The sequence below is a fragment of the Astyanax mexicanus genome, chromosome 12 (assembly GCF_023375975.1).
Source record: "Astyanax mexicanus isolate ESR-SI-001 chromosome 12, AstMex3_surface, whole genome shotgun sequence".
Lineage (NCBI taxonomy): Eukaryota > Metazoa > Chordata > Actinopteri > Characiformes > Acestrorhamphidae > Astyanax > Astyanax mexicanus.
The window spans coordinates 37,483,969-37,502,398 of record NC_064419.1 but is presented as its reverse complement, the minus strand read 5'-3'; the positions used below and the strand labels follow the sequence as shown (position 1 = coordinate 37,502,398).

Here is an 18,430-nt window from a genome sequence, read left to right as displayed (position 1 = left end):
GTTTCCTTCCCCTCCAACTGTCCTTGCTCATCCCGATCCACAGAGAAGGGCCGGAGCTGTCCCAGTGTTGGGGGGGTGCAAGAAAAAAAAGAAAGAGGCCGTGGCTCCCTGAGACCACCTCTCAATACAGAGTGCACAGAATTCCTTAAAAGAGGCTGTCTATGGCAGTTTTTACATCATTATAATCAACATTTGATAATAAATTAGATTTATTCATATGTTTTAAAAATATTTTTTTATAACACCTCATAGTCAGCAGATCTGATCTGCCTGCGGGTCCAGACGTTAAATTCTCTCACGCTCATAATAACTGCATTCATTACATACCATACTTCCTTACACAGCAGTTTCTGAATAACTGATTGTAATTTCTGTACATAATAAACCTTATTAAACCTTATTAAACATTCCTAGCTGAGCAATATGGCGACGAGTCTAAGCAGTTAATTTTAGCTAAAGTTTTTTTTTTACTTTTCTGTGAACTGAAGGAGGGTGTGTTTATATAGTTTATATAAATGTTAGAACAGGTGGTAACAACACTTTCAATGAGTGTCATGTCTATTAGACTCTATAAACATGCTCATAACACATTATAAAGCATTATAAACATGGTTATAAATACAGCTATGGAAAAAAAAATAAGAGACCACTTAATGATGATGTTTTTCCTCGATTTTACCAAATTAAAAAAACTCTGGAATATAATCAAGAGGAAGATGGATGATCACAAGCCATCAAACTAAACCAAGCTGAACTGCTTGTTTTTGCACCAGAAGTGGCATAAAGTTATCCAAAAGCAGTGTGTAAGACTGGTGGAGGAGAACATGATGCCAAGAAGCATGAAAACTGTGATTAAAAAACAGGGTTATTCCACCAAATATTGATTTCTGAACTCTAAAACTTTATGAATTTGAACTTGTTTTCTTCGCATTGTTTGAGGTCTGAAAGCTCTGCATCGTTTTTCTTATTTCAGCCATTTCTTATTTTCTGCAAATAAATGCTCTAAATTACAATATTTCTTTTTGGAATTTTGGAGAAATGTTGTCTGTAGTTTATAGAATAAAACTACAATGTTTATTTTCAAACATATAACTATAAATAGCAAAATCAGAGAAACTGATTCAGAAACTGATGGGGTCTCTTAAATTTTTTCCAGAGCTGTAGTTAGTTCCTGTCCCACTCATTAAATACACTTATATTAAATATTATAATTGCTTATATTTATTTATGATATATTATAATGTGTCATTCTACAATCTAAGTAAAGTGACAGATGATCATCATGTGTCATCATGGGAATATATTAATAGTGACAGATATATGATAATTTAACCCTGATGTGCAACATATTATAAGCACAGCTTATGATGCACTATAATCACAACTCATAATGCATAATAACATAATGCCTGTACTGAGTTAATAGTTATACATATTTATTACTATTTATAGCCATGTTTATAATGCCTTATAAATGCATTATATTACGGTTATGAGTATGTTAATACAGCCTAATAGACATGACATTCATGACACAAAAGTGTTACCGAACAGCTTATTTCTATATTGGGAGAGTTACTTTGCAAGGTGTCTTCTTAAAAACTCTTAACAGGAATAATTGGAATTATTTTAAATGGTTATTTTAAGTGATAGAAGAATATAGAAGAAACACTTTTGGTTCAATAATAAGACATTTGGAACCTTTAAAATGTCCTTTATATTTACATACATCTCTATGGCTGCACCTATTAATTATCTTTTTGTCAATTAGCCTAATGATTGTTTTTTAGATTAGTTTGTTGGTTTATTGATTATTCTGTCGAAATGTCTAAGCAATTAGGGCTGTTTATCATCAATAATCTGGTGATACAATACTACAATATCACCACACAGAGCTTAAAATCCAATATATTGCAATATATTGTGTTACTGTTAACAATATAGGGGTTATATTGCCTAAATATATTTTGAAGTTCAGTGTTTAAACAAAAGACAAAATGAATCACTTTCTGACACCAATTTTTACATGTTAAATCCTATCCCAGACCAATTTTGTGGGATGTATTTATAGTTTGATTTTCCCTTCATTAACCTAAAACAAAGTATTTGTATTTTTTTACGCTGGGTTTATTGTTAATTAAACCGATAGATGAGCTTTCTTTTTTTTTAAATATCGCAAAAAAACATAAAATTGCAATTCTTAAGTGTATCAATATTATCTTAAACCCCTATTAGCACTAGACTTTAAACTTTAAATGGTTCTAACTTTGAATTATTTTATAACATGGGTATTGTACACTGCCTGGCCAAAAGAAAAGTCGGAACCACTTTAAAATAAGACTACCTTTATAAAGGGTTTATAAATGGTTTAAAATGAGTTTATTAATGGTTACTAATTAGGTTGTAAATGCCTTAAAATAATTAATAATCAGTTATAACACATATGTAGTAAGGGCAGCAATGACCTGTTTGCCAAATTGTGAACCCACAGCCATCTATACTGTTGCCCTTTCTACGTATGTGTTATAACTGATTATTAATGATTTTTAAGGCATTTACAACCTAATTAGTAACTATAAATAAACTAATTGTAAACCACTTATAAACCCTTTATAAAGGTAGTCTTATTTTAAAGTGGTACCGAAAAGTCTTTAGTGAATGTTGGAATCTTTGTACAAATGTATAAGTGGGTTTTTTAAAGAAGAAACTTTTAGTGAATAAAGCCCATGTTCTTTTTTTATGGAACCAAAAGTGTTTCTTCTTTTTCTTAGCTTGAAGAGTCATTTGAAGCCCTGTCATTCAGGGTTTTAGGAGTGTGCAGTTGTTAGTAAAACTGACTCACCTGGTGTCCATTTATAGACAGTAGGCAGTGGTGTTCACTTGAGGCTCCTGTCTGCCACTGCTTTCTATTAAAACACTGTAAAAGCTATATTTTGAAATCATTTTTTTTTTTACGCACAGTTACTGTACAAAAAGGCTCGGCTTCAATTTCTGGTTGCAGTATTAAAAAAGAGAGATAGTAGCATGCGGTTAATAAAGGTTAATGAGTGTTAAATTCCCTAAGAGGGGTCTGAGCGCACACGCATAATTCCCACCTAGCAGCAAGAGCTTTAAAACCCCTCAGTCTGAGAGAGGATTTGATTTGGCAACATGTGCGTGGGCCTGCAGTGTCGTGTTTGTTGGTGCAAAAAGATGTGCTGGTGGGTACCGTCAAGGGCGATTTGCTAACGCGTCCACTCTGTGTACATACCTCCAACCCCAGTGCGTCATGGGATTTGACACAAGACCCCATCGTTCAGTTCTATCAGTCCTCCGGCGGTTTTTAGCTCCTGGCGTCCCTGTTTATTTCAGACGGTGACGTAAGTGTGTTTGTTTGTTTGTTCTCAGGAACGTTTTCCGTTAATTTGTTGATGGTGAGCACCACTGGAAATGACTGGAGAGGCTAAAATTCAGCTAAAGTTGGTGCACACAGACTTTACCATGTAGTAGCTCTACACACACATACTTACACAGTCCCTGAAGTGACATGGTGTATTTCTTTCAGGCAAAATAAAGCGATACCTACCAGATACCATGTGGTGAACAACAGATACTGCAATAAGTGGTGAGCACCCGATACTATGCGGTGAACATCAGACACTAAAGTAAAGTAAGTGGTGAGTATCATATACTATCTGGTATTTAACATTAGATACCATGTGGTGAACTTCAGATACTACAATAAGTGGTTAGCACCTGATACTATGCGGTGAATACCAGATACTAAAGTAGGTATAGGTATAGGTATAGGTGAGTATCATATACTGTGTGATATTTAACATTAGATACCATGTGGTGGGCACCATATACTACAATAAGTGGTGAGCACCTGATACTATGCGGTGAATACCAGATACTAAAGTAAAGTAAGTGGCACCATATACTACAATAAGCGGTGAGCACCTGATACTATACGGTGAATACCAGATACTAAAGTAAAGTAAGTGGTGAGTATCATATACTGTGTGATATTTAACATTACCATGTGGTGGGCACCATATACTACAATAAGCGGTGAGCACCAGATACTATGGAATGGGTAACAGATAATATGTGGCGGTTAGCACCTAAAACTACAGTAATTGGTGAGTACCATATACTATGTGGTATTTAGCATTACATCCCATATGGTGGGCACCAGATAGTACAATAAGTGTTGAGCACCAGTTACTATGTGGTGGTTTGCATCAGATACTATGTGATAGGCACCAGGTACTATGTGGTCCAGTGAACAGTGTTTTTCCAATTAGGAAAAGAAATAGCACATGGTGCTCACCAATTAGTATCTGATGCTCACCACTTACTATAGTATCTGGTGCTAACCACATAGTATCTGGTGTTCACCAATACATAGTATCTGGCACTCAAATTATAGTATCTGATGTTCACCCCTTTACTGTAGTACCTGGTGCTCACTACATATTTTGTGCTCAGCATCATATAGTATTTGGTGCTCACCACATATTTGGTGCTCACCATCACATACTATGTGGTGCTAAAGACATAGTATCTGGTTCTCACCAAAACATAGTATATGGTGTTCACCAACATACATACATAGTATTGGGGACTCAACATACAGTATAGTATCTGGTGCTCACCACTTACTATAGTATCTGGTGCTAACCACATAGTATCTGTTGTTTACCAATACATAGTATCTGGCACTCAAATTATAGTATCTGATATTTACCCCTTTACTGTAGTATCTGGTGCTCATTACATAGTATATGGTGCTCACCATCACAGAGTTGTATATGGTGCTCACCATCACATGGCATCTGGTGCCCACCACATAGTTGGTGCTCACCATCACATAGATTTTGGTGCTAAACCGCATAGTATCTGATGCTCACCAAAACATAGAATCCTGCACTTAAATTATAGTATCTGTTTTTCAGTATCTGGTGCTCACCACATAATGTATGATGCACACCATCAAATAGTACCACAAATATATGGAGCTCACCATCACATAGTATCTTGTGCTCACATTAAGTAGTATCTGATGTTTACCAATACATGGAATCCTGCACTTAAATTAAAGTATCTGATTTTCACCCCTTACTGTAGTATCTGGTGTTCACCACATAAAATATGGTGCACACCATCAAACAGTTCCACAAAGTATCTGGTGCTCACCATCACATAGTATCTTGTGCCCACACTAAGTAGTATCTGATGTCTACCAATACATGGAATCCTGCACTTAAATTAAAGTATCTGATTTTACCCCTTACTGTAGTATCTGGTGCTCACCACATAATATATGGGGCACACCATCAAATAGTACCACAAAGTATCTGGTGCTCACCATCACATAGTTTCTTGTGCTCACACTAAGTAGTATTGGTACAACTTTAAAATAAGACTACCTTTATAAAGGGTTTATAAATGGTTTACGTACTATTAGTTTATTAATAGTTACTAATTAGGTTGTAAATGCCTTAAAAACAACCATTAATAATAATAATGAATAATAATAAAAACCTTATGTGTAACCTGCTTATGTGTTATAGCTGATTATTAATGATTTTAAGGCATTTACAACCTAAATAGTAAGCATTAATAAACTAATTGTAAACAATTTATAAACCCTTTATGGAGGTAGTCTTATTTTAAAGTGGTACCGTAGTATTTGGTGTTCACCAATACAGAATATTGAGCACTCAGTATATAGTATCTGATGCTCACCACTTACTGTTCTATTTGGTGCTCACAACATAGTATCTGGTGTTCGCCAATACACAGTACCTGGCAAGCATCAATTTTTCCCTTACAAAAATAGACCACATCCTTTTAGGGGCTCTGTAGATACAAAAACAGACAACAAAAAAACTTAAATTGGAGCAATTGGAGCAAAACGTTCACATTGCTGGATGATTTCTTCCAGGTCAGTATTACAGTATTTCAGCAGCGAATGCAGGGTCAGTGAGAACTGGCTTCTGCAGCTCCACACTGAGCAGTATTGGTCTTGACACACACAGCGGCTAATGAGGTCTACCTGTGCAGGTCCAAAAGGGCCAACAGAGCTTCATGCTGAGCTGTTGGTATGACTGGCTGAGAAAAACCCAAATTGAGGCTTAAGAAGGAAAAAAAAAAAAAAAAAGAAAAAGAAAAACAAAAAGCTGAAGAGTTCACAAGTTCGAGAAAGTGAACAGAGGTCAAACAGCAGTGTAAAGTACCTCGATGAGGAGGCAGATGGAATGACGAATGCCGAAGTTCTTTGAGTAGGAGTGTGTTTGTGTGTGTGTGTTTGTGCGTGTGTGTGTGTAGTCCCGTTCACACTCATCTGACAATGACACAATTGACAGAATCTTGGACACTGTAGACAGCAGCTGCTATGCAGCAGAACGCTATCACTAAAATTGACTGTCCACACCAAAATAATGGCTGTGGAGGAGGAGTGGTTTCACAGGACAGTGTCTCTCAATAATCTCCAAAAGGTCTTCAGTTATTTCGGACTGGCTTCCTTCCTTTATGTCAATGCTCCTCACCAAAATGTAATGGAACTGCTTGTCTTTTCGGACAACTCAAAAAAGTAATAGCATAAGAAACTGTAGATTTGGGCCAACTGTATAAAGATTAACTTTTAGATCTCCTCTGTCTAAACAGCTGACTACCTGAATATACTGAATATAGACCAGGTTATTCCATCAATGCATTTTGGAATTCTTCCCTGATGGAATACACAAGCATATTCCAAGATGACAAAAATCAGGATTGGAATTGTGAAAGAGTGATTCAGGAACTTTCTTTTTGTAGAAAAGTTGGATTACAATTTGTATTTGGAAAAAAGATATGGGTTGCCAGGTATAATAATTTTTTAAAAATGTAAACTGATATAGGCCAACTATTTTGGGCAACCCATGCAGAAGTAATGCATGTGTACTGCAACATTCCAGACGATGGCAGCAGTTTGTGGACGAGCATTGTCCTGCTGGAATAGCACACCAGAGTGTGTGTTCAGAAAACTATATATATATATATATATATTTTTTTTTTTTCTTTGGACGATGAGCGTAATTGGAATAATTACAGCTCCGAAAAAAAATGAAAAGACAACTTTAAAATGATGAGCTTCTTTGATTTCACCAAATTGAAAACCTCTGGAATATAATCAAGAGGAAGATGGATGATCACAAACCATCAAACCAAACTGAACTGCTTAAATTTTTGAAGCAGGAGTGAAGGCGTAAAGTTATCCAAAAGCAGTGTGTAAGACTGGTGGAGGAGAACATGCCAAGACGCATGAATGAAAACTGTGATTAAAAACTGTAGGGTTATTCCACCAAATATTGATTTCTGGACTCTTAAAACTTTATAAATATGAATTTGTTTTTTTGGAGTATTTGAGCTCTGAAAGGTTTGCATCTATTTTTGTTATTTCAGCCATTTCTCATTTTCTGCAGATAAATGCTCAAAATGATTAATTTTTTTATTTGAAATTTAGAAGAAATGTTGTCCGTAGTTTATAGAATAAAAAATTGTTCATTTTACTGAACTGAACTGATTCAGAAACCGAGGTGGTCTTTTCATTTTTTCCAGAGATGTACGTGAGCCTTACACCAATGAAAGTGTTATTTAATTTTTTTTTGGCTTTCCATTTCTGAATCATTTTTGTCTTGTTGGATGAGAATGAACTGGAGTGTGCGTGCGTGTGTGTGTGTAGTGTACAGTGTGTGCGTGTGATTTCAGCCGTCCTGCTGGGCAAGAGCCTGCAGCTCGGCCGTGTGGAGCGAGTGCTGGAGGAAGACGTTCTTGCGGCTGTACATGTGCAGAGACAGGGGGCCGCGGGGTGGTTGGCCTAGGCGTCCGGTGAAGGATGAGTGCTGCCGTTGCGGAGCTCCTCTCTCACTCCGTGGCCCCGCCCCCCTCTCGCTGTCTGAGGACAGGCTGCGGGACGGGCTGGCTCTGCTGGGAAGGCTGGAACTGCTGCCGGCCACAGCGCGGGGGATCTGCGATGGCCCGAGATGCTCCATCTTACGCGGCGGAGCCACCTCAGATGATTCTATTCTCCGCTGCCCTGGGAGAACCTCCCGCGTTCCTGCTGCTCCACTGTGGCTCAAGGTTCCATTCAGGCCAGCACGTTCTTCTGGGCCTGCTGCTGCAGCTGCTGCTGCTGGAACGCTCCTACACTGCTCGGCGGTGGACGGTCGTGCTGGCCTTCGCTCCCTTGTTAGACTGCCGCTGCTGCTGCTGCTGTTGCTGCTGCTGTTTTGGCTTGTGGCTCGACTTGGATGAATGGCCTGTTGAAAAGAGGGCAAAAAAGAAGAAAGAGGAAAAGAAGAAGAAAGTGAGGCCGAGCAAATTAGACCGCTTAATTCCACGACACTCCGACAAAGCCTGCTCTGCTTCCTGGAACCTCATCTAATTGTTTCCCGACCAACTGGAACCTCTTTTGTGGAGGAGCTGGCTAAGAGCGCATGTTGCGGGGAGGTGCCGCAAGCACCGAAAAAAGTCGCAGTGGAGCTTAAGCCACCTGTTCAGTTTTTCACACAACACGGCCTCTCTTATGTAACCGTGCCTTCATTACTCACAATGCTAATGAGCACAGTGGACACAAAAAAAAACACACACACAAAAGACCCCAACAAAACAAATGACCAGCCGAAAGATGCAGCGCTGTAACCTACTAATGGTTCTGCCAGCGGTTCTTAATCGTCTAATCAGGGGGATCCTCAGTTTATTCAGCAAATGAGAACACTGTTAAAAATAAAACGAGAAAAAACAGACAGAGGGGGCGCTTTCTGTAAAAAAAAAAGAAAAGAAAAGAAAAAAGCAACTTGCTAAAGCAAATTAACTGTTTTTGAACATTTTATTCCTTGCATATTTCTTGCAGTGATAAACTGTACTGAAAAGTAATAAGTCCACATTCCAATATAAATTTTGTGTAAATTATAAATAAAAAACCTGCTTTACTTTCTTAAATAAAAGAAATCTCTTTATTTTACACATTTTATACCTAAAAGCTGTTAAACAATGCATAACAATTTTACAAATATATTCCACTGATGCTTTCGTAAAATCACACAATACAGTATATTCTTGTCATTTTACTTTTACTGTCCAGATATTTAAAAAAAAAAATATTATTATAACCATGTATGTTGAAGCAGGGAACACATGCAAAAAAAAAATAACCTGCAGGTTAGAAGGGATCAGGAGTAAAGATGAAGGGCCCTATTTTAGCAATCCATAGGTAAGCAGTCAGATGTGTTTTTAGCACAGCGTGAAATAAACCAATCAGTGTCACTTGCTATTCCCTTTAAGAGCCAGGTGTGCTTTGACTTTGGCCCGTTGCTATTTAAAGGGCACAGCACTTCTGTGCTTCTTAGCAGAGGAAACTGAACTGCTTGTTCACGCTATGAAGGTGTTCAATTTTCTATTCTGTTTATTATGGCACACCTGTGTTTTTTATTGCCAAGATAGCAATACACCAGTAATTTACCTTAACACACCTCACTTTCAGTATACTGCACACATTGGAGTAGATATATTCATATAAGCTTTGTCGCCATCTTTATGACTGAAAAACGCTGCTTTATGCACAGTACTATTTATTTGCTGTTTATTTAACTCTTTAACAAGTTCTTAGTCAGTTTTGTATTTATCTGCATACATACCAAACGTAACCTTACAAACAAATATGATAATATGATATGCTTACGATAATTTCCTGTTTTTTATTTTTCTTTTTTTTTTGTTTCTGTGAATATTAACATATCCATACACACCTTATAAATATCAATAAAACAGATGAAGCAAACCTTTAAACTCTTCAAAGTTTACATTAGCAATTGACCAGTCATTTTATATTAAAGTACTAGATTTAAACCTACAATTTAGTGATAAACAGCAAGTAACAAGGGGATAAAGTCGAGTTGAGCTATTCTGAAGACAATGCAGTTCCAGTCTGTACTATGGCACCATAGCAAAGCTAATGTAATTTTGATTTACAACTATCTAGTTCAGGGGTGTCCAAACTACGCCCCGCGTATTTTAGAAATAGAATGAAAGTTGTCCCGCTGTTAAGCAGGTTTTTATAATGTGAGATTCAAAGTTTGAACGCTAGGTGTCAGAAACGGGCCAAAGAGTCTAAAAGCGGCGAGAGTGAAGTTGTAGCGCAAAAAACGGGGCAAAGAGTCTAAAAGCAGAGAGAGTGCGCGTTTCTAGCACAAAAAAAAACGGGCCAAAGAGTCTAAAAGCGGAGAGGGTGCGCATTTCTAGCGCAGAAAAACAGGCCAAAGAGTCTAAAAGCGGAGAAGGTGCGTATTTATAGCTCAGAAAAACAGGCCAAAGAGTCCAAAAGCGGAGAGAGTGCGCGTTTCTAGCGCAAAAAAAACGGGCCAAAGAGTCTAAAAGCGGAGAGGGTGCGCGTTTCTAGCGCAAAAAAAAAAACGGCCAAAGAGTCTAAAAGCGGAGAGGGTGCGCATTTCTAGCGGAAAAAAGCGGCCAAAGAGTCTAAAAGCGGAGAGGGTGCGCATTTCTAGCGCAAAAAAACAGCCAAAGAGTCTAAAAGCAGAGAGGGTGCGCATTTCTAGCGCAGAAAACGGGCCAAAGAGTCTAAAAGCAGAGAGGGTGCGCATTTCTAGCGCAGAAAACGGGCCAAAGAGTCTAAAAGCGGAGAGCGTGCTCAGTTTTAGTGCAGAAAAAGGGCAAATGAGTCTAAAATTTGCTGTAATTAAGGAGTTTAATATTAAGAGAAATCAGGAAATTAAACATCAATTTGAAAAATCTTTATATCCAAAAACCACAATAGAGAAAAACACTGCGATGACAGTAACGCTGTTCTACTACTGTGGTTTGAGAGAGAAAAAAAAGTTTAAAAATACTGTTCAAGCTGAAATGATGCAGGTGCTTTGGAGAGAAGTGTGCAAAAAAAAGAGCAAATAAATCTTGCAAAAGGAAAGGTTGTATGGGTCACGGTATCAACTCACACAGGACATGAAAGTGTGGACGTGGACTGAAGATCAAGATTTACAAAGTTGGTGTCCTCTGAAGTGCACACTCTGCGGCATTCAGCTTCTCACACACACCGACATAAAGGCATCAAAGTGGGTGACAAGAGCGAGGCAGCAGTTTTGTGCTTGATTTTGGAAGTAGGCCAGATATACACCACACACACAAACACACAAGCACACACACACTCTCTCTCTCATACACACACACACACACCTTTACACCTGCACGAGTCACACTGTGCGAAAACAGGGGACTGGAGTAAATCAGAGTAATTTAACGGATCCAATCCATTTGGGTCTTTATTAGCCTGTGAAGAAACCAGTTTGGCGCTAATGGCACGCTCCTGCTAAAAGCCCCTCTGGCTGATTATACCCAGTAGGCAGGAAGAAATAGTATGCTTGTTTGCCACACACTAAAGCACCTATACACACACACACACACGCCTACAAAATGCAACACACAAACACACTACAGAACTACAATAAGAGCACACCGCACACAGTTTTCAGATTAAGTCTATTGTCAAAAATGGCCAATAGTCCATCTGCATTATTGAACAGGCCTAATGCATTAAGAGATGTTCAGCATTTGTAATATTCTATCAAAAAAAAAGCAAAAAAAAAAAAAAGATATTGATAGATATTTTAGCAAGCTATAGATAGCGCACCAGTCAAATGTGGATCGTGCAGATAGATTTAGGGTGTGTCTGTATGTCTTTGGTATCGTGAGGGTGCCAAAAAAAATCTTAATTAATCATGGGTGTGTTTAGGGCGTAACATGAAATAAACCAATCAGTGTGTCACTTGTCATTCCCTTTAAGAGGCAGGTGAGCTTTCACTTTGGCACACTAGGATCTTAACAGCACGGCACTTTGTGTGTCTTAGCAGAGGATACTGACCTAAGTGTTTAAGCTGTGAAGGTGCGCCAGACGCTTATTTAAGGGAACTGCAATATTATTTTATTCTTTATTCTGTTTATTGTTGAGTTAATAGTCGGGATTGTGCTCTGCAGTGCGTCCGTGTGTGTGTGTGTTTAACGAGCGGGGTCATACACAGCTCGCATGGTGCACATATAGGAATGGATTCTGACGATTGACTGTTGTCCTGATTTTACTCAGTCAGTGGTGCACCTGTGTTTTCTGCCACCAAAATAGCAACATGCTAGAAATGTATTTGAACACACCTTACTTTCAGACCACCATCAATGTAGATTTATTCCTAAACTCTTTTAACAGCTATTTTAACGGCGAAAGTGCGAGGCATGAAAATAGATTGTTGACAGGGTGTTAGGTAGCAAAGAGCATCGCGACACACTACTTCTGTATGTGCAGATTAATAAATATGACCAAGGGCTGCCCATATAAGTCTACACTTTTATCTAACTTTAATCTTCCTTCTGAATAGCATTGCAATCTGACACTTCCTTCTGGATTCAACTATTTTTGCAACTGTTTCTTTGACGATGGGTGTAGATTAAAGATGTCTTGTCAACGGAAATGTACTTGACTTATGTTTTCTTCTCTTTCACTCCCAACCCTAGAACGATGCACAATAGATACTGAAAGGTGCTTTTCTTTTGCAAGCACTATTTTAAAAAAAAATCAAGAAAAAAAAGTGACAACAGCCCATTGTCGTCTTTAGACAACAGCAACGCTTTCAATGCCAAGCGAGCTATTTTCCCCAGCCCTCCCGGATGAGCTTGGCGCATTAAATGATAAATGTTCCTTCATTGGAGTTTTTTATTGAGACAAGAGGGAAAGAAAGTCATTAGCTGCAGTTTGGAGCACACTAGACTGCTATCTTTTGTCACTGTCTCGCAAATGTCAGAGGCAGAAGCAGGCTCGTGTTCAAGCCCTCCGCCTGCAGCTCCTGTAGCGCCAGCCGTCTAAAGCTGAGGAAAGCGGCCCCGGCTCGCGATGATAAACAGAAGCTGCCAGATACAGAGAGAGAAAAACAGAAAGAGAGAGAGAGAGAGAGAGGGCCCGGAGTGCTCGAAGACCCCACAGCCGCAAAAGCTGAGCAATGGCTGCTTTCCACTGGTCTGGCCAACCTGTCACTGGGCACAAGGGGAAATTGTTGTGGTGTTTGTTCTCTGCTACACATGCAGAGTTTAGACTTGTTAGTTGCAAACCTTTCAAATCAAGTGCAAAGTTTATTTGTCGAATGCTTAGTCAAAAATAGCAGTCAAACTCGTTAAATGCTAGTATTTACTGAATATTGTCTGAATCTGCTTAAAAAAAAGATGTTAGTGGTGAAGTCAGTTGTGATAGTTACCTTGTTGACAATCTGCTTCATGAATGATATTTAACAGAGACACAATAAACATTAGCATCATTATTTCATTACTCGTCTCAGGACTGTCACAGACATTGTTATTAATGGGAGGTACGCACAGTGTCCCAAGTGTACTGCTGCATTATTTAGCACTAAAACTAACCTCCCTGAAAGTGGATGGAGAAGAAAAACAAAGTCAAAGTTTCAAAAGTGTAAGAAACTCGGCTCCGAGGCCTTGCTCTCTCTGGGTGGGTAGATGACGCTCTTTCCCCTCATCACTCTAAAGGTGATGTCAATCAGCACTAGGATTCTGTGAGCTGATGTAGTCGCTACACTTTCCTCCAAGCGTGCTGTGATGCTACTCAGCAATAGTTGCAAAAGAGGTGGTGACTGACTTCACGTGTCGGAGGAGGCATGTGCTAGTCTTCACCCTCCTGGTGTTGGGGTATCACTAGTGATAGGGGGAGTCCTGATGAGTGGGTTGGGTAATTGGCCTTATAAATTGGTGATAAAATGTTATAAAAATAAAAAAATGTGTAAAAAAATAACTTATTTCCAAAGGGCATCCTACCAAATTTTGCATTTGGGTGCCATTACTCTTTCCAATCCATTTCTTGAATTTCAAATGTTTTTTTTATTTATTTATTTATTTTTAGCTTTTTCATGTTTTTCTAATGTGAAGAGCCACAAAAGAGTTTTTTGTTACAATATGTAACACACAGGAAACAGTCAAACCAAGCAGAGTCTCTGGATCACCTTAGTAACGGGCGTACGTAATTTCTGTGCCCTTTCAAATCAAAGCTACTGAGATACTGAGATCCCTTAAATGATGGCTTACGTACAAAAGAGAAATAAATACCTTCTTTTACCTTTATAAAAGAGAGACAGCGATATCTCCAATTAGTGTAACCTTTACACAGCCAGCCCCCTAAATTACTGTAGCCTAGATTAGTCAGACACAGGAGTCTTTCTCAGACTCTTTTTACTGGGTACATCCTAAAGGTCTCCCTCCTAAAGCGTTCCAGAAGATCTTCGATCATGTGAAGCATACACTGATTAGCCATAACATTAAAATCACACTCTGGTCTCGAATCACCAATGTAGACCAATGTAGACACTTATATAAACATTAATGTGGCCCGAATCTGGGCCAAATCTATCATTTAAGTGCTTTTTAAGTGCCCAGAAATGGGTCAGATGTGGTTTTTTGGGTCAGAACTGAAACCCATTTTTATTTATATCCCTCTGATTTATATCTGCTGAATGAAAATCCAATTATTTATGTTTACACAGACAGCACCATGTGGTATAGTATTGAGAATAGTTTTAGTTTTTAAACAATGATGATAATAATAACCAGTAAAGGTTATTTCCTAAAGAAGAAAAGATGAACGGTTGCACAGCAGAATGGGTGGAACAGGGGATAAAAAACAAACAAACAGAGGAGTGCGAGTAATTATGAATGATGATTAGATCTTGGGAACCTGTCCTGAGACAGTTAATGAAGTTTGATGGCTGTCAGAAAACAGAAACTCTACGGCTTGGGCGTTTGTGAAAATACTTAAAAAAATAAATGGAAGTGAATTGGAGTAAAGAGGTATGAAAAACGACAAACAGGTGTGTGCAGGTCAGTGTGGCTGTGGATTAGATTGCTTCAGTACTTTGCAGCTTGGTGACTGTTAAACAAATAGAAGATTGGGATTTGGTAATTGCAAAAATGAATAGGAGTGAAAGAGAGTAAAGACAGATTAATAGAAAACAACAAGTAAATGAGTGCGGATCAAAATGACTTGATACATTTGTTTTGGGGGGCTTTCCTGAAATGGTATATCTGAAATGGGGTGGATCAATCGAGCAGAGGTACACTTTTTTGTGCCCTTTTGTATCTGTAGCTCTTGTGTGGCATCAGACCCTAAGTGTATCAATGAGCCTTGTGCTCCTTATGACCCTGTCACTGGTTCACCAGTTCCCCTTCCTTGAAGCCCATTTTTTGGATGATACTGACCACTGCATATAGAAACACCCCACAAGACCTGCCTGATGTTTTTGGAGATGCTCTGAAAATGCATTTGCTAATGGCCTTCAATATCCAATCTTTTGGCAGATTCCACTGTTAAAAGATAATCAATGTTATCCACTTCCCTTTGTGTCAGTGGTGTAATGGTAATATGCCTGATTAGTGTATCTAATGGAAAAATCATGAACATTTTCAAACATTACAACCGCTGAATGACACAACAGATGATGGCCTGTATTTTTATTTTCAGCTCTAATGAATACAGTGCCTCTAAACAGCCTAGCTTTAATGGGCTTACAGGCGAAATGTGCTTGCGCCTGGCGCTGTGCCGCAGTTCGTGACACTACAGGGGGGGGTTGGTGGTTGAAGTGTGGTGAGTGAGATGTTTGAGGGATTATATGGACATGGAAGTTTTGTCTGAAAGGTTGTTTATGATTCAGTGCTGTGTAAAAAGACCAATTATTCATTTCCAGTCTAAACTTTTAGTCTAAACCCACTAAAATGAAAAATTCTTAGAAATCACAGATGAAAGTCAATTACCTGTTTACATCTGGATACTTCATGTGACTAGTATCTGAATTGAATTTGAGACTAATTAGACTAAATTAGACTAAAATCTGATTGCTTTGTGGGATGGAAAATGCTAATTTACTCATTGTAGGACAATTATTACTCGAGTTTTGATTGTCTTGGGCATCTAGTTATGTTCAAACAGCAGGCAAATCAGATTTGTTTCTAAAATCAGATCTGTTGAGATGACTGTGCACACTGTAAGACTGCAAGTGATCAGACTGGATTGATGTGGTGTCGAGCCATTGGCTATTTTTTTTGGACCCCCACACTTTCTTCACTCTGAATTTAAGTTAGTAGGTTGATTGTCCTGGTGTGTGTGTGATACAAACACACACTAATCTAATTTGACCATTCAGAGATTTCAGACTAATTTACATCTGTTCAAATCTGATTGAAATCACATTTCAAACCAGCTCAAAATGTAGTTTAGATCTAAGTTGCAAAAAAAAAATAGATCTAAACTACATGTAGATCGTGGCTCTCCACACTATTAAAAAGTATCTGGATACAATCTAGATGTGTCACAAATTGGATTTGTATTGTCTGTTTAACAACTGGTGGTAAAAGCAACTTGGTGGGTGCATGAAGTGACCAGTAAATAGGGTCAATAATAACAATAACAATAGAAAGGTAATAACTGGCTTGGAAAAGTGAGCTAGAAACATTGAAAGGTTAAAATTGTTGCTAAGCTGTTTATATCTGAAAAGTGGAATGAGTGGTTGATTTGCTTTGCTTTGAGTGGTTGCTTTTTGGCTAAAGTCCAAAAAGTTTTGGCCATAATGGTGGAATGCTAATACCTTTGTCTGATATAGCAGTGTCCAAAAACTTCTGGCTAAAAGCTAAAGTTCAACAACCTTTGGCTAAATGCTAAAGACCAAAAAGTTTCAGCTAAATACTAAAGTTTAAAAAAAAATTGGCTAAGCTATGGCTAATAGAGCAGTGTCCAAAAAATCTTGCATACATGGTTACTATGGAATCCTAGGTCATTGCTAAGTGGGTGATATGAAGTTGCTATGGTTTACCAAGTGATTGTTAAGGTGTTGTTAAGTTGCTGCCTAGGTGCTTCCTAAGGTTTTGCTGTTTTATCCAGCAGCTCCTCCATTTAGTCACAGTATAGAGGAGCAATAGACAGAAGGCATTCCATGCGCACACTGAGCTTGAGCTCCCCATTTATTCCAATGGGGAAAATTTGTGCAATTATTTTATGAAAACCATAAATCGAATTGGTTTCCATGACAACTTACTAATTGAAAAGAAAGTAAGTAAAAACTAAACAACTGTGCAATACTACTAGATCACCAACACTGCCATCATATAAACAGCACCTAAAGCACTTAAAATGAATATACAACGGAACATCCTGCCCTTCAAATCCCTGATTTGTTACTAAACTCGTGGCTTAGCAAAAGTCAAACTCAGAACAACCCAACTCGGGTGAGACACCATTAAGGTTCTCCAGCTAATCACTTTTGCTTCCTGCTAAAACTTTCACATTCAATAAGCAAAAAATGAATAAATATTACAAATAAGATAGAATAAATAAATGAAAACTCCATGACTGTCTTTTATATTAGCATTACAAATGTTTGGATTTCTTTGTTCAATTTTCCTTTTTTTTTCCTGAGGTTCATCCTTGTTTGATGTGCTGTCGCATCAAGAAATTCTCTGTTATGTCTGCTAGTTGACAAAGGCGGGGGAACTTTCAAAACTTCAAACAACAACAGGCAAGGCAATACTCATTCTCATATCAATCAAACGCCAAAGAGCTTTTGCAACATGACTCTACGGATAATAATGTGTTCTATTCTGTTACAGAGGGACACTAAATACTTTCTATGTAATTTTCTTTCTGTTAAATGGGCTTTTCGTTTTTTTAAATAAATAAAAAAATGGAATAAATGACTTTTCCACAGTACTGTATAATATATTCTTGTGTATCTGTCAATGAGCTTCTTAACCCCAGTGTAGGATGCAGTATTTACAGATTTATTAATTGTGAAAAGTCTGAAATAAGGTTTATGTGTTTATAATGCTGTATCCATTTGGTCTGGTTAGTTTTAGTTTCACCTTGCAGTTTAGCAAGAACTATAAAAAGCTTTACATTGATTGGTTTATAGAGGTGTCAGATAACAACAATCTAAGGGAGTTGCCCCGAATGTAAGGGTGTCGTGCCCAAATCTGTCTCCCTGCCCAAATCTAACCCCACTGAGTGCAGCTATGTCACGTAGCAGAATAAGTTTAACAGTTAGAGTAGATACATGACTTGCAAGCATATTTGTAGCAGCCATACTGAGGAGCCTGATTTCAGCACAACACTGGTTCTTTTTCTTCTTCTATTGTTTGATGATTACCTGCTTCAACTTTCTGCAATCCGTCCGAAAGTTCAAACTATCTGAAACTGTGGTTTCACACTGCAAATTAACTAGAATATGGTTCAGTAGATTCAGACCAAGGCCATCTCATTTGATTAAACCGAATTGTGGTGTTGTATTTTGGTTTGGACCAAACTTAAAAAGTCTGAAGGTCCGAACCAAACAAGTAATGTGTGAAAGCACCCATCTAT

General features: G+C 38.2%; 1 protein-coding gene across 2 annotated transcripts in view; it reads right to left on the bottom strand.

Moving 5' to 3' along the window:
- Positions 1 to 5,579: 5,579 nt before the first annotated feature.
- The window catches only part of ccser1 (coiled-coil serine-rich protein 1), a 162,481-nt gene continuing 149,630 nt past the window's right edge, over positions 5,580 to 18,430 (bottom strand). The window contains exon 10 of one of the 2 annotated variants that reach the window (XM_007260798.4): positions 5,580 to 8,288. In XM_007260798.4, the coding sequence (XP_007260860.3) occupies positions 7,734 to 8,288 (555 nt within the window). In that variant the 3' untranslated portion in view covers positions 5,580 to 7,733. The remainder of the gene's footprint in view (positions 8,289 to 18,430) is intronic. The other variant, XM_007260799.4, reaches the window with a different exon arrangement.